Source organism: Nematostella vectensis, chromosome 2, assembly GCF_932526225.1.
Source record: "Nematostella vectensis chromosome 2, jaNemVect1.1, whole genome shotgun sequence".
NCBI classification, from domain to species: domain Eukaryota; kingdom Metazoa; phylum Cnidaria; class Anthozoa; order Actiniaria; family Edwardsiidae; genus Nematostella; species Nematostella vectensis.
Window position 1 is genome coordinate 3,109,872 of NC_064035.1, and position 18,163 is coordinate 3,128,034.

The 18,163-nt window shown below is 41.2% G+C and overlaps 2 protein-coding genes across 4 annotated transcripts; one reads left to right on the forward strand and one right to left on the reverse strand.

The window, feature by feature from the left end:
* Nucleotides 1–533: 533 nt before the first annotated feature.
* On the forward strand, nt 534–11,191 carry LOC5515552 (polycomb complex protein BMI-1-A). 3 transcript variants are annotated; one of them, XM_048723625.1, is made up of 11 exons: nt 534–684; nt 2,387–2,520; nt 2,640–2,736; nt 3,426–3,481; nt 5,059–5,118; nt 5,190–5,298; nt 5,597–5,624; nt 5,697–5,795; nt 6,334–6,417; nt 9,852–10,064; nt 10,655–11,191. In XM_048723625.1, the coding sequence occupies exons 2-11, from the start codon at nt 2,415–2,417 to the stop codon at nt 11,132–11,134; spliced, it is 1,332 nt and encodes a 443-aa protein (XP_048579582.1). In that variant the 5' UTR covers nt 534–684; nt 2,387–2,414; the 3' UTR covers nt 11,135–11,191. The 3 variants fall into 3 exon arrangements, with proteins under 3 accessions (XP_048579582.1, XP_048579584.1, XP_048579583.1); XM_048723627.1 differs by having other exon boundaries at nt 9,852–10,114; nt 10,655–10,844; XM_048723626.1 differs by lacking the exons at nt 534–684; nt 2,387–2,520; nt 2,640–2,736 and adding an exon at nt 2,800–2,948.
* On the reverse strand, nt 11,121–14,425 carry LOC116619914 (ankyrin repeat and SAM domain-containing protein 6-like). The gene is made up of 2 exons (XM_048723628.1): nt 13,006–14,425; nt 11,121–12,650 (listed from the first exon to the last, which is right to left on the reverse strand). Exon 1 carries the CDS (start codon nt 14,230–14,232, stop codon nt 13,015–13,017), a length of 1,218 nt encoding a protein of 405 aa, XP_048579585.1. The 5' UTR covers nt 14,233–14,425; the 3' UTR covers nt 11,121–12,650; nt 13,006–13,014.
* Nucleotides 14,426–18,163: the final 3,738 nt, after the last annotated feature.

An 18,163-nucleotide genomic window follows, 5' to 3' on the forward strand; every position in this document is an offset into this window, starting at 1 on the left:
GCGCGCAGTCCACGGGTAGCTCGCGCTACTGATTCGACAAAGACATTTGAGTGTTTGGTGTGTGTGTGTGTGTGGGGGGGGGGGGGGGGGGGGAGGGGGGCTCTCGCACGCTTGCTGGTCTGGTTTTCACATCAAGAAGCATATGGAAAATAAAACAAAGGCAAAGAAATATTATAAAGGGCTGAAAATTAGATACGTGTTTCGGAGTTTTAGATCACATTTTTCGATTTACAAACCGTTTTATAGCCGGACTTGTGTTCTTGGCGTGCTATGTAACCACTATGTAAGCTTTTTTTTAATCTGCTGCCGTTATACAAACTTTTAAATACGAAATAATGGGCCTTTTTCAGCAAAAACAGACGACACGAAAAGATCAAAAGCAGACGTTTTGAGTGGTATCTATGTGTGTTTTCACACTATGCAAATGAGTTGAAGGTCTTGGTCGAGTGGTCACGTTATATAAGAATATCCAATAATGCACCAGAACAAGAAAGTATGATATTCTCTTGACCAGGATTAATACAGAAGTGACGATGTTTGCCTTAGATCGCAATAAAAGACTACGCAAATGCTGGGAGAGTCTGGGTCGAGTAGTCACGTGGTTCATGTGGTTAATCGATAACAGTGAATAATGGCTTGAATCTCGCAAGACACTGACATTCACTACATCAACCCAGAAAACAGGTAAAACCAACACTTCTACGCCGAATTACTCCCCCAAATCTCACATCACGTTAAAGAGATAACTCAATTTGTTGTCTGCTCAAAAATTACGACGTTTTGCCGTGAACTCGGGCAGCCGTTGGTTTGCGAGTTTGTTCGTGTCGAGACTACAAGTTCCAGCTAAGACCGTCCCTACACAGTTCCGTTCTATGTTATAGTTGTTTGATAATTCTGTTCTACTAATTTGCAGTTTTTGTTGAGAAATAGCATTCTTTGTAATCTTAACTAACAAATGAATATAGATGGGAGTTCGTAGACTTCTAGGTGAAGAAATAAAAAAGTGATATTACACACCGTAGGTCAACGTAGAAGGCCAAAAAGTATTAATTGAATAATACTCAGCGGACCATTAAAACTTTGCATACTCGAAGCAGATCTGACTAGTACAGCGTCATAGATGTACTGTTATTATCCATGGTAAATATTTCAGTAGTAAACATGCAGTAGTATTATTATACGTGACTTATTCATAAGTTTCTAGGGTTTCTAGGTGCGTTTTTGTTGGTATCTCTGCGTTAACTAAAACCACCGGTCATGTACTGCCAAACATATTCACCTCTCTTCAAAATATAACACGCAGGTCTCACGGGCTTTTATACTAATAAAAACAATGTCTGGTTTTAACAAGCCCAGCAAACGCTAGAAAATTACGAATACTTTCCTCCAACGATTTCCTGTTTTTGTAGGAAATTAAATCCGCGTAACAAACCATTTTAACTTGCTGCTCGGATTCATTCAATTCCCCGCGTGTCTCTAAAAAATTATTTTGAATTTTTCTTGTATTTTTCTTGTCTTAATTTTCTAGCGTATTTCTTGTCCCTTCTTTTTGCTTTCGTGACTATATCTGTATGAAAAGCACTCTCTGGGTGTTTTGGTAGAAGCCATCTTACTCTACTTCGTCCGTTCTAGGAAAAAAAGGTCACTAATCACAGACAAAAATATACTCGCATAACAATAAGATAAGACATTAGAATCATGTATCAACGCGTTATCGTGGAAAAATACTGCGCCCACGAAACAGTAGCTATAATCACCCAATAAACCAGGGCGCTCTCCATTTGATGAAAATCCTCTTATGAAAACAGTTAATACGACTTCTTTTGCTAAGAAATACCACAGAAACACTGCTTTATTATTTTCCGAATCGAATTTTACCATTGTCATTGGCCCGTGAGATTGAATATTGTGCGCGCTCGTTATTATTATTTCGCATCGCTAGAACAAGTAATAAAATTATTTCCATTTTTGTACTGTATTATAAAGTGTTTCAACGCTACTATCATTCACTGACATTCTTTGTGAATCATGGTGCGAACAAGACTCCTATTCTCAAAGCGGATCTGTACCAGACTATGTCAGAATCTCGCGATCCCTAAAGGACGAAATTTTCAACATTCTTAAATAGATATCATATGGAAAAAGTATTTGATGAACCTTCAAAGCGGATGACCCACCGAAGCAATCACTATCGACGTATTTTTATTGAGGATTGGGCCTGATTTTAATAAAACTGCTAGTATCGAATAAACGCTCTTGTAATGCTTGGGGTCCCAAATCGCCTATATCGCGTTCGTCCATATGGAAACCATCGACTTTGAGTGTTCAAAGGCAGAAAACCTTTTTCTCCACCCATTTGTCCTAACCACAGTTGCTATGCTGTTAGTTGCCAGGGTAACGAAGACATCTCCACGATGCTGCGCACATTGTCTTTAAAAGAGCTCAATCCGCACATCATCTGTGTGCTTTGCGGGGGGTACCTGGTGGATGCGACAACCATAATAGAGTGCCTTCACTCATGTAAGTATTTTTATTAACAAGTTAGGGTGAAGTTTATTCGAAGTACAGCAGGAATCTGGTTGTCATTTTTGACGAATAATTTCTAATTTGACAAAGTTCTAATTTTTCGTTTTGTTTAGTTTGTCGCTGCTGCATTGTTCGTTACTTGGAGACGAGTTACCGCTGTCCAGTGTGTGACGCAGAAATACACAAGACGAGACCTTTACTCAACATCAGGTACTAGCAGGGGAGGTGTGGTACAATGGGAAAAGACCTTTACCCAACATCAGGTACTAGCCGGGGAGGGGTGGTACAATGGGAAAAGACCTTTACCCAACATCAGGTACTAGCAGGGGAGGGGTGGTACAATGGAAAAAGATCTTTACCCAACATCAGGTACTAGCAGGGGAGGTGTGGTACAATGGGAAAAGACCTTTACTCAACATCAGGTACTAACAGGGGAGGGGTGGTACAATGGGAAAATACCTTTACCCAACATCAGGTACTAGCAGGGGAGGGGTGGTACAATGGGAAAAGACCTTTACCCAACATCAGGTACTAGCAGGGGAGGGGTGGTACAATGGAAAAAGACCTTTACCCAACATCAGGTACTAGCAGGGGAGGGGTGGTACAATGGGAAAAGACCTTTACTCAACATCAGTCGCTATCAGGGGAGGGATAAGATAGGACTTGGAAGATGCTTCCCTCAAATCACATCTACTAGCAGGGAGGGTAACATACGATAGACGAAGTCGTATCATGTGTATCGGGTATACACGATTAACAAGAGGGTAATTAGCTATTGCTTTTTTGTGTTTGATGCCTCAAGGTCATCGGTGTGTTTTCAGGCTTTAGCATTGTAGGATAGGATAGTGCATTCTCATTATGAACACTACCGGTCTAACTTGTGTCTGTGTTCAATGCAGGGCAGATAACGTGCTCCAAGACATCGTGTACAAAGTTGTACCGGGAATGTATTTCGGTGAGAAAAGCCACTAGAGTATTCTGACTCCTGGCCAAACGAGTTTTTCTACTTGTGACAACAAGGGACTATTATGTATGACCATGCGCGCAGATGCTAACCGACATCCGACGATTTCAGGTTCTCCTTACGGGAAGGCACTCACCCATAGCGCGAGATTTAGATCTGCAAAAATGTCTGGTTGTTCTTGGGAGGCACTATTTCCGGCCCTCTGTCCTTGAGAAACTAATTGAGCCAGATGAATTGCAAATTAAATATGGAACAAAAGCATGAATTACAATAATGAATTTCACCTCGTATATTTTATGCTCAAAACTGGCACAAAACAAGTAAAGTTAAAGGTGATCTCTAATTTTGCCAGTATAGACGTTAACAAATAATGGAATTATTAATAGTTGTGCACAACATAGTGGCATCATTTGTGTGTTTTTATTTCTCGATTTTCCATAATAATGAAATATTCAATATTTATGAGAAGTGATATCTTAGTGTTTATTTAGGCGACAATATCTCCAAAAATATTTGTGGGAACTAAAAGGTTGTTTAGAAAGGGTATGATAATTGTAAGTGATTCAGAACAACTTGTGCTTGATATGATAACCGCGAACAATCATACCCACGAAAATTGATACCACACACTAAAAAAATAATTCAAGATCTTTCTCCGATTTCCCTAAAAATGGCACCCATAAAATCCTGATAAATAAGGGACGATAAAAGTAATCACAATATTGGGTACAGTGGTTTTATTTCCCAGATCCCGAAAAATGCACTGTCAATTTAAGCTCAAACGGTGATTCAAGCAAATTACGCCGTAGTTGTAAAAAAGTTTATCTGAACAAAAAAGTACGGATTTTTATTATAATATCCATTAAAATGAACTATAGACGAAAGACTGTTATAGTGCAGAGCTCCAGTACAGTCGCCCTCAAATAACGGATATATTATTTTCAAAATTAAAATGAACTTTAGCGGAACTAAATACAAACATTCTGTTTGCCTTCTGTGCGAATTTGCTGGTCAAAGATTATATCTCTACAGTCCCAAAAACAGTGCGAGTTTTTGTCATAACATTCCACATCGTCATAGCACGTGCAATGAAATGCACATGCGTAACAGAATAGTCCCTTGTTTTGATAACATACGTTTCCTTTGAACCCAGCTTGCGTTCACTTTTGTCTTGAGATTTGTGTCGAATTTGAACCAATACTTGGGGTATGGGTGGGGTGGACTCTGGCGCGCGAGGATGTGTTTTTCCCTATTTTCTTGCTCGCTCTAGTGTTCGTGAGCAGCGCGCACTAGCGCGTACTGGAGCTCAAAACCGCCAACTTGCATTAAACTTGCGCTCCCTATTCGTAAAAACACAAGTTATCTCAGGTTAGAACTAGCGACAACTACTTAGAGCCGACTTGCGTTTCTTTTGGCCAGGGTTTTAGTACCGCTACAACGCGCGTTGCCATTTTCAGGTCACACAATAAAACTTGCAATAAACTGTAAAGATGCTCAACACCTCCCATTTGGATCTGATTATCTTAGAGATAGCCTTGAATGTATTAAAACTTCTATTTAATTTATAGAGGAGAAAAAAAGACGGAAGGAATGCGAAGAACAGTTAAAGAAATCACGAAATCCAGAGAGTAAGTGTAAATGTCATAGAGATATAAGTATAGTGATATATATTAACGTTACGCTTTGCATCTTTGCATAGAACCGGCCCAGGAAGTGTGTGATACGAAAAACACTGATAAGGAGAAAGAGCAAACAACCGTTGAACCGGATATCGAGGACCCCATCTGCCTGACCCTGGAATTCTACAAGTGAGACACATCAATCAAAACGCTACCATATTTAGTATTGTACAAACTGCTCGATGTTACACGCGTGACGTCACGTTACATACACGCACAAATCATGTTTCACATCCGAGACATCACATAACAGACACGACGTCACGAAACACAAGCGAAACGTCACAGTAGATTTTAGGGGCCAAAAACACACACAATCATGTGACACACAACATCATATCTCACACGAGAGAAGTCACGCGACACGAGGGGGTATTTACGTGACACACGCGAGAAAATGATAACGTTTTGTGTGACTTTCTTTTAGGCGAAGAAAGAATACCAGTGAGCAACAGGTTAGTGATATCTGGCTGAACTCGTACATTAACTGTGGCGCTTAAATGTGTGTTTGTCATTTCTGTTGACAGATCTTTCCGACTCGTTACCTACGATGTACTTCATCTGTGACTGTCAGTGTCATCAAGAAATTCCTCACCATCAAGTTTGGAATCCCACCAACACATAAGGTAAAGAGTTTGTACAGTCTTTGAATTAGCATAGCCATGCAGGCCCCTGACATGGCTCACTGTACTGGTGGTCCCTAGGTAGAGCTTGTGTGGTGAAGTGTGTTAGTGCATGGCTTACTGTGCAGGTGGTCCATAGGTACGGCTTGTGTGGTGCAGTGTGTTAGTGCATGGCTCACTGTGCAGGTGGTCCCTCGGTACAGCTTGTGTGGTGCAGTGTGTTAGTGCATGGCTCACTGTGCAGGTGGTCCCTAGGTACAACTTGTGTGTTGCAGTGTGTTAGTGCATGGCTCACTGTGCAGGAGTTCCCTAGGTACAGCTTGTGTGGTGCAGTGTGTTAGTACATGGCTCACTGTGCATGTGGTCCCTAGGTACAGCTTGTGTGGTGCAGTGTGTTAGTGCATGGCTCACTGTGCAGGAGTTCCCTAGGTACAGCTTGTTTGGTGCATTGAGCTCGAGCACGGCTCATTCCAGGGTGATATTCTATCGTCGATAGTCTCTTGACAGCAGTGATTTAAAATATTCTTGTTGCGATTTCCAGTCTGAGCTGATTCGATCAGATGAGATACTTGATGACAATCTGACTATGAAGGAGCTGACGCGGATCTATGGGATTTTCTCCAAGGTGAGCACTCTACCCCATCTCTGAATAAGCAGCTTGGACAATTTTGTCCAGACAACTTTTTTTCAGCCAGTATTAGCTGGATATTAGAGACCTTTGTACCAACACCGCGCTGTGTTACGCTTTGCCCTTTTACAATCAACTTCTGTTCTAGTCGCACTTGGATCTGCAGTACTTTTTCGCGTCGAATTCCATTCTAATCAAACTTGGATCTGCAGTACTTATTCATGTCGCCTTCTTTAGTATCGTCGCGGTTTTCCTGTGCGTTGATGTTTATCTATTCGTTAAATTGGCGACGAGGATAAAAGGAAACAATGCCATACGAAAACGAAAACCCCCAGAGAGGGAATAAGAAGTCGGAAGTGCTTTCAAGTGTCAGAGCCAGCGTTGGAGTGTTGAATTTCGCTGGAGAACCGGGACAACGCGAAAAGACATGGCAGCTTGGAAGGCACGATTCGAAAGAGCCGTCAGATGGATGGAAGTGAAGGACGAAGACAAACTAGACTTTCTGCTACTTTTGTCAAGCGAAGAGCTGCAAAAGATTATAGAAACCCTACCGGAACTGCCCACGGACTACGATTCGCACATATTAAAACTCGACCAGCGCTTCAAAGCTAGCAGAAACAACACGCCCGGGCGGTACAAGTTGTTCAGTATGGAATGGCCATCGGAGATGTACTTCTCGGATTTCGAAGCCAAATACCGTCAGCAAGGACAGCACTGTGACTTCCCTGTCACGCTGGATCAAGCCATTATAATGATCACAATTGTGAAAACACAAAACGGCGAGTTACGAAACGAAATCATCGGCAAAGATGGCGACCTAAAGTCAGTGCGAGAGATCGCAAAAGCATACGAAGTAGCGAAGGAAGGCAGTGCAATGATAGATGCAGGAGCCAACGGCCACAAGGAACAAGGAAGGGAAGAGTCAGAGGTGAAAAGAATAAGCAGGCCAGGGCGTTACAGTGGAAGAAACAAAGGTCAGGGTCAAGCTGAAGAACGAAGCCGGTTTCAAGGAAAACCGAGGTGTCCGAGGTGTGGGAACGAGGCAGACCCTCGGGGTATATCATGCCAAGCAAACGTAAAACAGTGCCGGAAGTGCGGAGGTATGAATCACTTTGCAAGAGTCTGCAATGCCACCGCGAACCGCAGAAATGACAGACGGGTCAACCAATTGGAGTCAGATTATGTGAGCGAACTGTGTTATGTGGCCAAAGAAGAGGAAAGCTCCGAAGACGTCAATGCGTATCAGATAAATTCCAACAACTCGACCAGCCCCACTGTCGATCTCCTGATAAACGGAAGCAGCCTGAGCCTGCACATAGAAACACAAGCAGATATAACGGTCATCACAGAGAAGCATTACAAGATCATGAAAAACAGTCCACTAGAGCAAACCAGAGTGACCGTGAGAGAATGTAAGGAAAAGGTCCAGCTCTACCATTACTGGTAAAGTTCAATGCCAAGCTGTCGAAAGGAGACAGAGAAGTGCAAGAAACAGTGTACGTCGTCAGAGGACAAGGAGACGTGGCGTTACTAACAAGCTGCCGAGAAGATGAGCTTTAAAGAATACCACCTAGCCGCGACCAACGTAGAGAGAGATATCATCGCTGACCTGGTCAAAGAATACAGCGACGTTTTCCAGGGCATCGGGAAGCTCAAAGGAGTAAAAGTCAGACTACACGTAGACCCAGAGGCAAAGGGGGTAGCAACGTAGAATATCCATTCCACAACAATACTCTCAACTAGAAAAGGAAGCAAAGGCAGTCGAGTGGGGGATCCTAACCAAACAGATATATTTGTATGGTCTAAAAGACGTATTTGGTGTCGACACGGACCACAAGCAGCTAGTACCGCTGTTATCAGGACAAAGAAACAGCGCCTCTCCACGTAGAAAGAATGAGAGTACCACGATAGCTAGCCTTCGAAGAGCTCTACCAGAGAGACCTTTCAGAGAAGATGAAGATGAGGAAGCACGCAGACAAGAAGCGACAGGTGAAGACATCAGATATACAAGTAGGAGACTCGGTCCTGGCCCGCCAAGATGTAAAGAACAAGGGAACGCCGGCCTATGAGAGACAGCCGCTACATGTTCAGTTCAGAAGGGGTTCGCATGTCATGGCACAGAGAGAAGACGGCAGTAGTGTTACACGCAGCACGGCGCACTTTAAGAAAGTGCCATATAGGTCAGACAACGTTAGACAACGTAAAGACCGGGAAACCTTCTTAAAGGAGTAGTATCAAGATCACGAGCTCGGACGGAACTAGTAAGGACTTAAAGTAACTGGAAAGGCTCTAGGACATTGAACTCTCGTGTTAGCATTCACTATTTGCATTTGTTATTATTAGTTTTGTTTGTCAGTATTTAGAAGCTCCCCATCTATGTAAAGCATAGGGGGATTGTAGTATTGTCGCGGTTTTCCTGTGGCCAGCGCGGTGCATTATGGGATTGTGTAAGGCCAAGATGGCGGCCATTGCGTTGATGTTTATCTATTCATTAAAGCCTTCTATTCTAGTCGCACTTGGATCTGCAGTACTTATTCACGTCGCCTTCTATTATAGTCGCACTTGGATCTGCAGTATTTATTCATGTCGCCTTCTATTCTAGTCGCACTTGGATCTGCAGTACTTATTCGTGTCGCCTTCTATTCTAGTCGAACTTGGATCTGCATCACTTATTCATGTCGCCTTATATGCGAGTCGCACTTGGATCTGCAGTACTTATTCGTGTCGCCTTCTATCCTAGTCGCACTTGGATCTGCAGTACTTATTCATGCCGCCTTCTATTCTAGTCGTACTTGGATCTGCAGTATTTATTCATGTCGCCTTCTATTCTAGTCGCACTTGGATCTGCAGTACTTATTCATGTCGCCTTCTATCCTAGTCGCACTTGGATCTGCAGTTCTTATTCATGTCGCCTTCTATTCTAGTCGCACTTGGATCTGCAGTATTTATTGATGTCGCCTTCTATTCTAGTCGCACTTGGATCTGCAGTACTTATTCATGTCGCCTTCCATTCTTAGTCGCACTTGGATCTGCAATACTTATTCATGTCGCCTTCTATTATAGTCGCACTTGGATCTGCAGTACTTATTCATGTCGCCTTCTATTCTAGTCGCACTTGGATCTGCAGTACTTATTCATGTCGCCTTCCATTCTTAGTCGCACTTGGATCTGCAGTACTTATTCACGTCGCCTTCTATTCTAGTCGCACTTTGATCTGCAGTACTTATTCATGTCGCCTTCTATTCTAGTCGCACTTGGATCTGCAGTACCTATTCACGTCGCCTTCTATTCTAGTCGCACTTGGATCTGCAGTAGACTTATTCATGTCGCCTTCTATTCTAGTCGCACTTGGATCTTCAGTACTTATGCGTGTCTCCTATTCTAGTCTCACTTGGATCTGTAGTGCTTATTCATGTCGCCTTCTATTACAGTCGCACTTGGATCTGCAGTACTTATTCATGTCGGTGAAGGATGACGATTACGAGGCGGAGCAGGAGGCCAAGAGGCAAAAGCTCGCGCATGCGGAGCGACAGCGTGAGCTGTATTTATTGTACCAGAAGCAGCAACAACGACGACGGGAACTAGAGAGAGAAGAACAAGGAAGCGAACAGCGCGAACTGGACACGAGCGGCTCACCGGCACATGTACGTTCAGTAGACTAAATATGGTAATCAGGGGGCCTGAATCCTAGTAGGTGAGAGTTTTATCGATAGATAACACCTTATTCCATCGTTTTTTAAACAAATCTTGTTTATGGTTAACAATTGTTTCAATTTCTAAGAACTCAGATTCTTTCTAGGAATCTGGTCAAATGTCCTGAGGCTTTAATTGGGGAAAGGGCTTTTTTTTCGATTTTTAGCTTCCTGTGGCATGATCAAGAAAGAGCGGGGCCCTGGGAGGAAGGGAGATTTCTTTTTGTCCCCTCCCCTCTTCCGGCTTTCGATTTCGGTTCAACTCGCCATCAGTCCCCTATCTTTCATGAATTGTACAACAGGAACCCCAATTCAAAATAAATACTGAAAAAGTCCCAAACAAAAACCACTCGAGGTGCCCGCGGAGGAGGCTAAATACACCCGGTGTGCAATCACGTTAGCTGATTTTTTGTTTGTCGTGTACCAACCAGAACATACATCTGCCTGAAGTACTAATTCCACCCTTTTACACATTTTTTATCTGACTATCATCATTTTTCGTCAGTTGCCTTATTTCTGTTATTTTGCCGTTCTATTTTCAGGAGCTGGTTCATAAACTTTCGAGCAAAAAGCGCAAACGTGTTTCGGGAGATCATCAAAAACCGTCTAAACACAAACCAGGAAATACTGGGCTTACAACACAACCTGAATGTACTCGGGTACCAACACAAGCGGGAGATACTAGGGAAAACTGGGCCAAAAATCAATTGGAGGGGACTGGGGAAATACAAAGACTTGAAGAAGAGACTGGGGCGAGACAACGAGTGGGAGAGACTGGGGCGAGACAAACAGGAGACACCGAGGATGTGGGACTTGAACTTACTGACGGACAAAAAGATGACGACAGTACACACGCCCTGGAAATTTGGCCACTAGGATGCAATTCGGAATCCTCTAGCACGAAAGAGAACAATGCTTTGATTGACAACATTCCTGTTAGCCCGACGACAAACGGTAATAGCGAGAGGTCACAAGAAATGAACGAGAAGCGATCAGCACAAGAGAAAGTGGAAGTATATTGAGCTGCATGGCTTTATTGTGGATTCGGTTGTGTTGTAAATAAATGTGCACACTATTGAGTTGAAGTTTGTAGAGCTTTTATCCACCCTTTGCATAGAAGTCATTAATAAAAACCAAAGCCAAATGATTTATATAACGGCAAGAGACCATGATATAAGAGAACGAATCCCCGTGGCCCATGATGTCGTCCATGAAAGCTATTTTTAGATTGCGCGAGCTTGTCAATCATAGTATCCATATATGGTTCGTCGCGCCATATTTGGATATGGGCACCACGAGCTAGTACAATTTCACAACAAATGTTTTCCCTCTGCACTTATTTACTTCGTTCGCTACCTGTTTTTATCCTTTTAGCTTCTCTTCAAGGCTCATGATCACAATGCTACTCATAGGGTGGTGTCCTGGTATCTGTTAGTTTATCTAATGTTCATTTATCTAAATGTTATATAAATAATTGAACGGGAAGACGTCGGGGAGACGGTCGAATTTGGAGTTCATTCAAGATGCATCGTGCAGACTCCTAAAAAGGTCTTTTTCTCTGCAATTCGGTGAGATAGAATACCTAGGCACTCTCTATGTTATGTATTTTAATACAAAAAGGCCTTTATTTTTCTTTGATTTACAACATTTTTAGATGGATGAATTTCAATTATTCACGCAAATGTTCAGAAATCATGTCACTCAAGAAACCCTTGTCACTGGAACAAGATTTACTTCAATATAAAGACTTGAAATCTTTTATTTGTGAAATACCTGTCTTAATAACCACAATATTGGTGTGAATATAATGGTATTAAGTTCTGGATGTATCTTTTTCATTAAAAGGGAATTGGAAGAGAATTTTGTTTTGTAAACACAGATTTAGGATTGATTGTTGTGTTATAATTTGCGAATCAGCAGTGAAAACTTTTACTGGGTAAGTTGATCGCAGATCCTAAAAACACGCACTCTATGCATTTCAATGTCCCAGAAACGGTTGATTGGACCCAGTGTACTCCATGGAAGATTATTTTCACAGCGTTCGTAAAAACGGAAGGTATTTTCAGTCAAAAAGATTTCCATAACAGCCTTTGCCGGTTCACATCGCTCAAGATGTGATCGCGCGTAAGACTCGTGTTGTTAGGATACGTGAGCGCTAGCCAATCAGAGGCGTATCTTAAAATAACTGCTTGTTCTATAAATAGCTTTCACGGACGTCATCATTGGAACATACCCCAATACGGGGGATTCGTTCTCTTACATCATGGTCTTTTGATAACCCGATCAAAGAGGCATATTCAAGAAACATGACAAGCCTCCTCAGAGGCTCAACAAAGGTAATGCCACAGTAAAATCAGTTATGTGAGATATCGAGAAAAATCAGATATGAATAAGTGGCTTTTTCGGCTCGAGTTTTCCTAGATGGTGCGATATAGTCTCTTGTGCAGCTGTGTCAGTATTAAATACCTTTTCGTTGTTATAGGATGGGGCGGGCGGGCGCCTATGCACTACTTTTACCAAGATACAATCCTTTGGTAGCTAACCGCAGCAGAGAAAAATATACCCGTTAGCGAATCACGGCGAGGTTAGCCCACATGGGACTTCAAACCTCAATCTCTTACAGTTAAAACAAGTAAAATGCAAATAATTGCACGAGTATTCTGTAGTTCACCCAACAGGGGGAGTGGGAACCCTTGCGGGTGATCAACCCTGGGAGATAAAGGCCGCCCATCGTTGGCTTTCTAGATAGACTAGCAGTTTTGGCGCAAAGTCGACTATCTTTGTGGCAATTATAGTTGTTCAAATACCAGCAGGTTTGCTTTTTCTCAGAATGAAAAATTGTCACACATGAAAACCTGTTAGCCGGCACGTACATAGATACACACGTACACACCTTTTAACATCAAACGCAAGACTCGCGCTCAGATTCTGGGAAAAAATGCATAACCTCATCCTCTATACCAGAAGCAATTCCTAGTTCCTGCAAAATAATAGTTCTCCCAATTAGTAGTAATAGACCCTTATCGTCGGCAAGGTCTAGCAAGCCTTCGAATTCGTTCGTTTTCGCCGATACATCGGTCCCTGCTTCAATCAGAGTCAATACGCAGTTCGCATTGCCGTGATAGACGGCATCGTGTAGTGGCAGCCACCCATGCTCGTCTTGCAGATTCACGTCCGCTCCCTGATCTATGAGTAATTGCAAACACTCGTGACTACCTTCAATTGCTGCTCGATGCAAAGGTGTCAGACCATTAGGACCAGCTCTGTTTATGTCCACTGATCTGGATTTAATTATATGACACGCATCCACAAAATCATCATTAGCGACAGCGATATCCAAAAGGACATCCGGTGGAAACGTTACTCTTTTCTTGGCTTGGCTTTTCGGGACTGTGTGTTCTCTCAGGGGGTGCGTTTGGCGTCTTGTAGGATCCTTTTTCGTTTTTTGTTTTCTAAAGTCTGTTTGAAATCTCAATCTGGTATTGAGATGAATAGTATTCAGTTCTTGTTTTGTTAGTGCTGTTGTTACTCTTCTTTCTTTTTCTATCTTTATTTCACCACCATAGTCTGTCTGGACTGATTCTAGGGAATCCATGCGAGATCGGTCAAGATCCGAAACTCCCGAGTCAGCAATGCTTAGTTTACTTCCATCTGAAAGACTTGAGCGACGAGAATCACTCGCTTCCACAAGCAGGTCCGTCTTGCGCTTTCCTACAAGGCTTGCCAGCAATGGTAATACCCTCTTCTCATGCGGCACTCTCTCAAGTTCTTTAGCCACTCTTTGTTTTAACTTCCGAGGTTTGTTCAGGCTTTTGAGTCTTTCCTTGATCATATCATAACCCCCGTCTCTTGCCATCATTTTAGCAATTAACACAGTCATCTCGTCTTCGCTTGCGCAATCCAAAGGCATCATTCCCTGATTTGAAGTGGAGCGGGTATCAGCTCCATGCTGGAACAGCATCTCTGCCAACAATTGGTTGTTATCCATGGCGGCGAGATGTAGCGCCGTCCTTCCGTGTTTGTCTTTGCCATTAACGTCCACTGTTTGTCTGTCTAATAGGATTGAAACACTCAATAAATCATCGTCACGGCATGCCCTATGTAAAGTCTGAACTGTCATACTCGGATGTAAAGCCAATCTGTGGCAACAGCTATTTGTTTAACATGCGCACACTGGATTTGGTGGTTAGTCCTTCTAGGCGCACAGTACTGGCAGCATTAAAGCTGTTACGAACAGATCTTTAGGTCTTTTATCCAATCTACATCGCCATAAACACTGCCTGTAAACACTTGCTCAGAATTGGTTCTATTGTTAGCACTGACTTCATTTCCCTGGGGGGCTCTCGTGAATTACTTTGACGTGCCAGCCCGCACTCATTAGCGGCGGTAACCCAATAAAAACATGATCACTCCCAACACAAGCCCACCACTATCACAAACATCGCATTAATAAACTCGTTGTTTTGAATCCTTTGAGCTTCAGCGCTCATTGCTCTGGTCTAAGACCAGTTTCCCGCCGATGCTGTCTAAGCTGTTATAATTTTGTGTGTGTGATAATTTCAATACCGTATTCTTTCCAATTGCTTGAACAAGTAGATCACAGATGCCAAACCATCTACTTAATTTGTGAGACAGGAGGTTTTTGGGTGGATTTCATTCAAGTAATCTAGAACGGATTTATTGTTTAGAGGCGAATTGTTTTGGTACCTTTGATTTTGCCGACAGTCTCAGGTAACAAAAGAGCACAAACCAGGTTAAGTGTTGATGGTAAAACAATAAGTATACTGAGCCTTAGGAAGTGCTAATTTGGTGCGAGGTCCTTTAGATGAAAAATTCATGTTATGATTGGTATACAGGAGTGTAGGCGGCCCAGCCCATACATTTGCCGTTGATGACAACGCTTTCAGTAGATTCGATGGCATGCAATACTATATTAATCATGATAACTAATATATAGATTTAGGCACTGCCTAAAAGCGGAGCCAGCATTGAACACCTTTTGTGTTAACTGATAGAGGTATTTTGGGGGATCTAGGATCCTGCTTTTTACTGAGATTTATTTATTGTACCAACCAAATGTATCCAGGGCTTATTCAATAATTTAAATTATGCAGTACATCAAAGTTAACAAACACAATTCCTGGTGTGAATATGGCTGTAAAAGTTGTCTAATGGTAAATTCTTATGTCCCATCATAGAAGTTCCATTATGAATATTTTTTTTTAATCAAAACAATACTCCGACAAGCTTTGCCCTTGTGCAGAATATGTCAAGGATGTAACAGCATCCCAAAGATTTGAAATAATATATTTAGACTGTTTAGATTCCATACTGTAATTTTTATGTATTGATTTAGTGGCGATTCTCTCCTTCATTATTGGACAGAATATTCAGAAAAAATTCTGGAAATTAAAATCAAAAAATATATCTCCTTTCAATGCATTTCATATTGGTGCACCCACCCTTCACCATATAGTGGCCTTGTTGTTGGTGGCCTACTCCAAAATGAATGCAATGAAGAAAAAACAGATTGATTTTCGAAGCAAATCTTAAAAAAACATCTAAGGCATCACTGACAGTGCTAAAATGCTAACTTCTAATTTCAAACCAAACCCTTTCATTGATCTATGTTTGGGGTAGAGAGGAAGCAAAGGATATCAATTGACTAAAAAATAGTCGAAGGGAGAGGAGATATAAAGGAAATTGACTCAACTTGAAAGGTTTGGTGAAAAAAATATAACAGTATGAAAAATAATTTGATTGAGCATTCCTTGACATTTCCCCTTTCCCATTATCTTAACCCTTTCACCACCACAGGCCTCTAAAAAGGCCATGTCTATGCTATTCAAGCTATATGAACAGAATTCTATTATTGAAAAAGAACAAGGTTTTGCTAGTATTATGAAGTTTAAGTATCTTGCCCTAAAAAACCCTTCCCTCAATAAAAGTTCTATTAATGTACATTTGTAAAGCTACATTCTGACAAGCTTTGTCCTTGCGAAGAACAAGTAATGGATGAAACAGGGTTTCAAAGATAGAATATAGTGTCAGACACAATTTTAGATAAGATGCAATACTGAAGTTTTAATGTACCATTTTAAGTGGTGATTTTCGTCATGGAAATTAATATCTACAAATATACATCCAGTAATGCATTGTATTTTGGTGTTTTTAGAAACCCTGGATCCAACCATTCCAATGGAATAAATCTAAATAAATGTAAGGGGAAAGAGACTTGGAAAAGAAATCCTAAAAAGAAGATATAAATGAAAGTACTAAATGAAAATTTTTAATTTAAAAATCAAATCTGTTCATTTATTTATTTTTTGTGTAGAGGGGAAATAGCAAAGAGCTTTAATTGCATAAAAAATGTCAACAGGGAGAAGGAAATATGACTCTTTTTTAAATGTTTGAAAATAAAATATAATAACAATAATGTGACAATTTTATTCAGTACTTTCCTAAAATATCCCCTTTCCCATTATCTTTAGGTTGATATAAAACTGTTTTCTTTACAGATTTATTGTTTAAAAAGCAAAAGTTTGTTTTTAGTTTTATATAATATAAGTATCTTGTTCTAAAAAAAACCTATTGAGTGTGTACTGCTGAATCACATAGTAATGCCCTAGTGATTTGAGCCCCCTCCCTTATGGTCCTGGGGAAGTCAGGGGTTAATGTGGGGTTTTAGATTACTTTTTAACCAGAATATATCAAGAGGGGTGGTGATATTGACTGTTTTTGACTCTTAACATAGAAAAAGGCTTTTATTATAGTCTAATACCCCACCCTTCCCTGGGACCATGTGTGTGGGGGTATCAGATGACTAGTGAATAAGAACTCCCTACTGTTATCTTTTAAGACATGGTTTTCAATTCTCATGTCTTCCAGTCTTTAGCATTCATCTTGGCCCTCAGGTAGTCCCTGGTTCATAAAAGAGTGAAATTTCTTACAAACAATCTTTTCATCAAGACATTCATAATCTGACTAATTTAATGGAACTCAAAGAAGATCATGAGACGGACAAAGATAAAGATTTACAAGCCATTGGTACTTTCGGTTTTATTGTACAGTTGCGAGACGTGGAAGATGAACAAGAAAGATGATAAATTGCTAGATGTATTCCAACAGAAGTGTCTGAGAAGGATATTGAAGATTAGTTGGAAAGACCATGTAACGAATGAAGAGGTACAGAGAAGAGCGGGAGTACATCAATTGAGCAGTGAAGTGAAGAGACGGCGATGGAAAATGATCGGACACGTGTTGAGACAAGGAGGAGAAAATGACTGCAGCGTAGCATTAACTTGGACACCAGAAGGCAGAAGGAAACAGGGAAGACCCAAAACAACATGGCGAAGGACTGTGGAAAGGGAGAGAGGCGAGGCGGGGTGGAGGAACTGGGACGAGGTGCGGTCAAAAGCAGCAGACATGGAAAAGTGGAAAAGCACTGTGAAGGCCCTATGTGCCACACGGCACCAGGAGGACAGGTAACAGGTAATTTAATGCAGACAATTACAACAATACATATTGGCAAAAGGGGTGGAATTTTTTTTTTTCCTCGGTAAGGAAAATTTCTCTTGTTAGTTCTTAGGACTAAGAGCACAGAATATAAAAACAAGAACGGTCTTCTTTAGCAGTATATGACAAATGCAAGACGATACTGGTTAGCCTTTATGAAATATTTCAACACAATCAAGATATTTCAACACAATCAATTCAGAAGAATGTCAAAACAAAAGGTGTTATGCTCAAATAATTGTAATACTAAGTTAAGTACTCGCATTCTCAAAGCAAAAAAAAAGGACAACAAAAAGCCTAATAACTGTCATATCCTCAATAGACAATACAAATCGTCGTCTGAAACTCACCTTGCATTGTTTTTGTCGCTTTCTTGTGGTTGTTTTCACTTTTTAATGTGAACTGTTACTTACTTAAATTTACTAGCTAAAACCAGACATATCCCTACATAAATCTTAGCGTAAATGAATGTTAGTAGATCTCCTCTAGTTGATTTTATCCTAAAGTCACAATATTTGAGGCAAAAAGAAAAAATC

Coding starts and splice junctions, on each gene's coding strand:
- LOC5515552 (XM_048723625.1), top strand. CDS start 2,415: ATGCTGCGCACATTGTCTTTAAAAGAGCTCAATCCGCACATCATCTGT. Junction 5,625..5,696: donor AGAATACCAGTGAGCAACAG/GTTAGTGATATC, acceptor TTCTGTTGACAG/ATCTTTCCGACTCGTTACCT. Junction 5,796..6,333: donor GAATCCCACCAACACATAAG/GTAAAGAGTTTG, acceptor TGCGATTTCCAG/TCTGAGCTGATTCGATCAGA.
- LOC116619914 (XM_048723628.1), bottom strand. CDS start 14,232: ATGACAGTTCAGACTTTACATAGGGCATGCCGTGACGATGATTTATTG.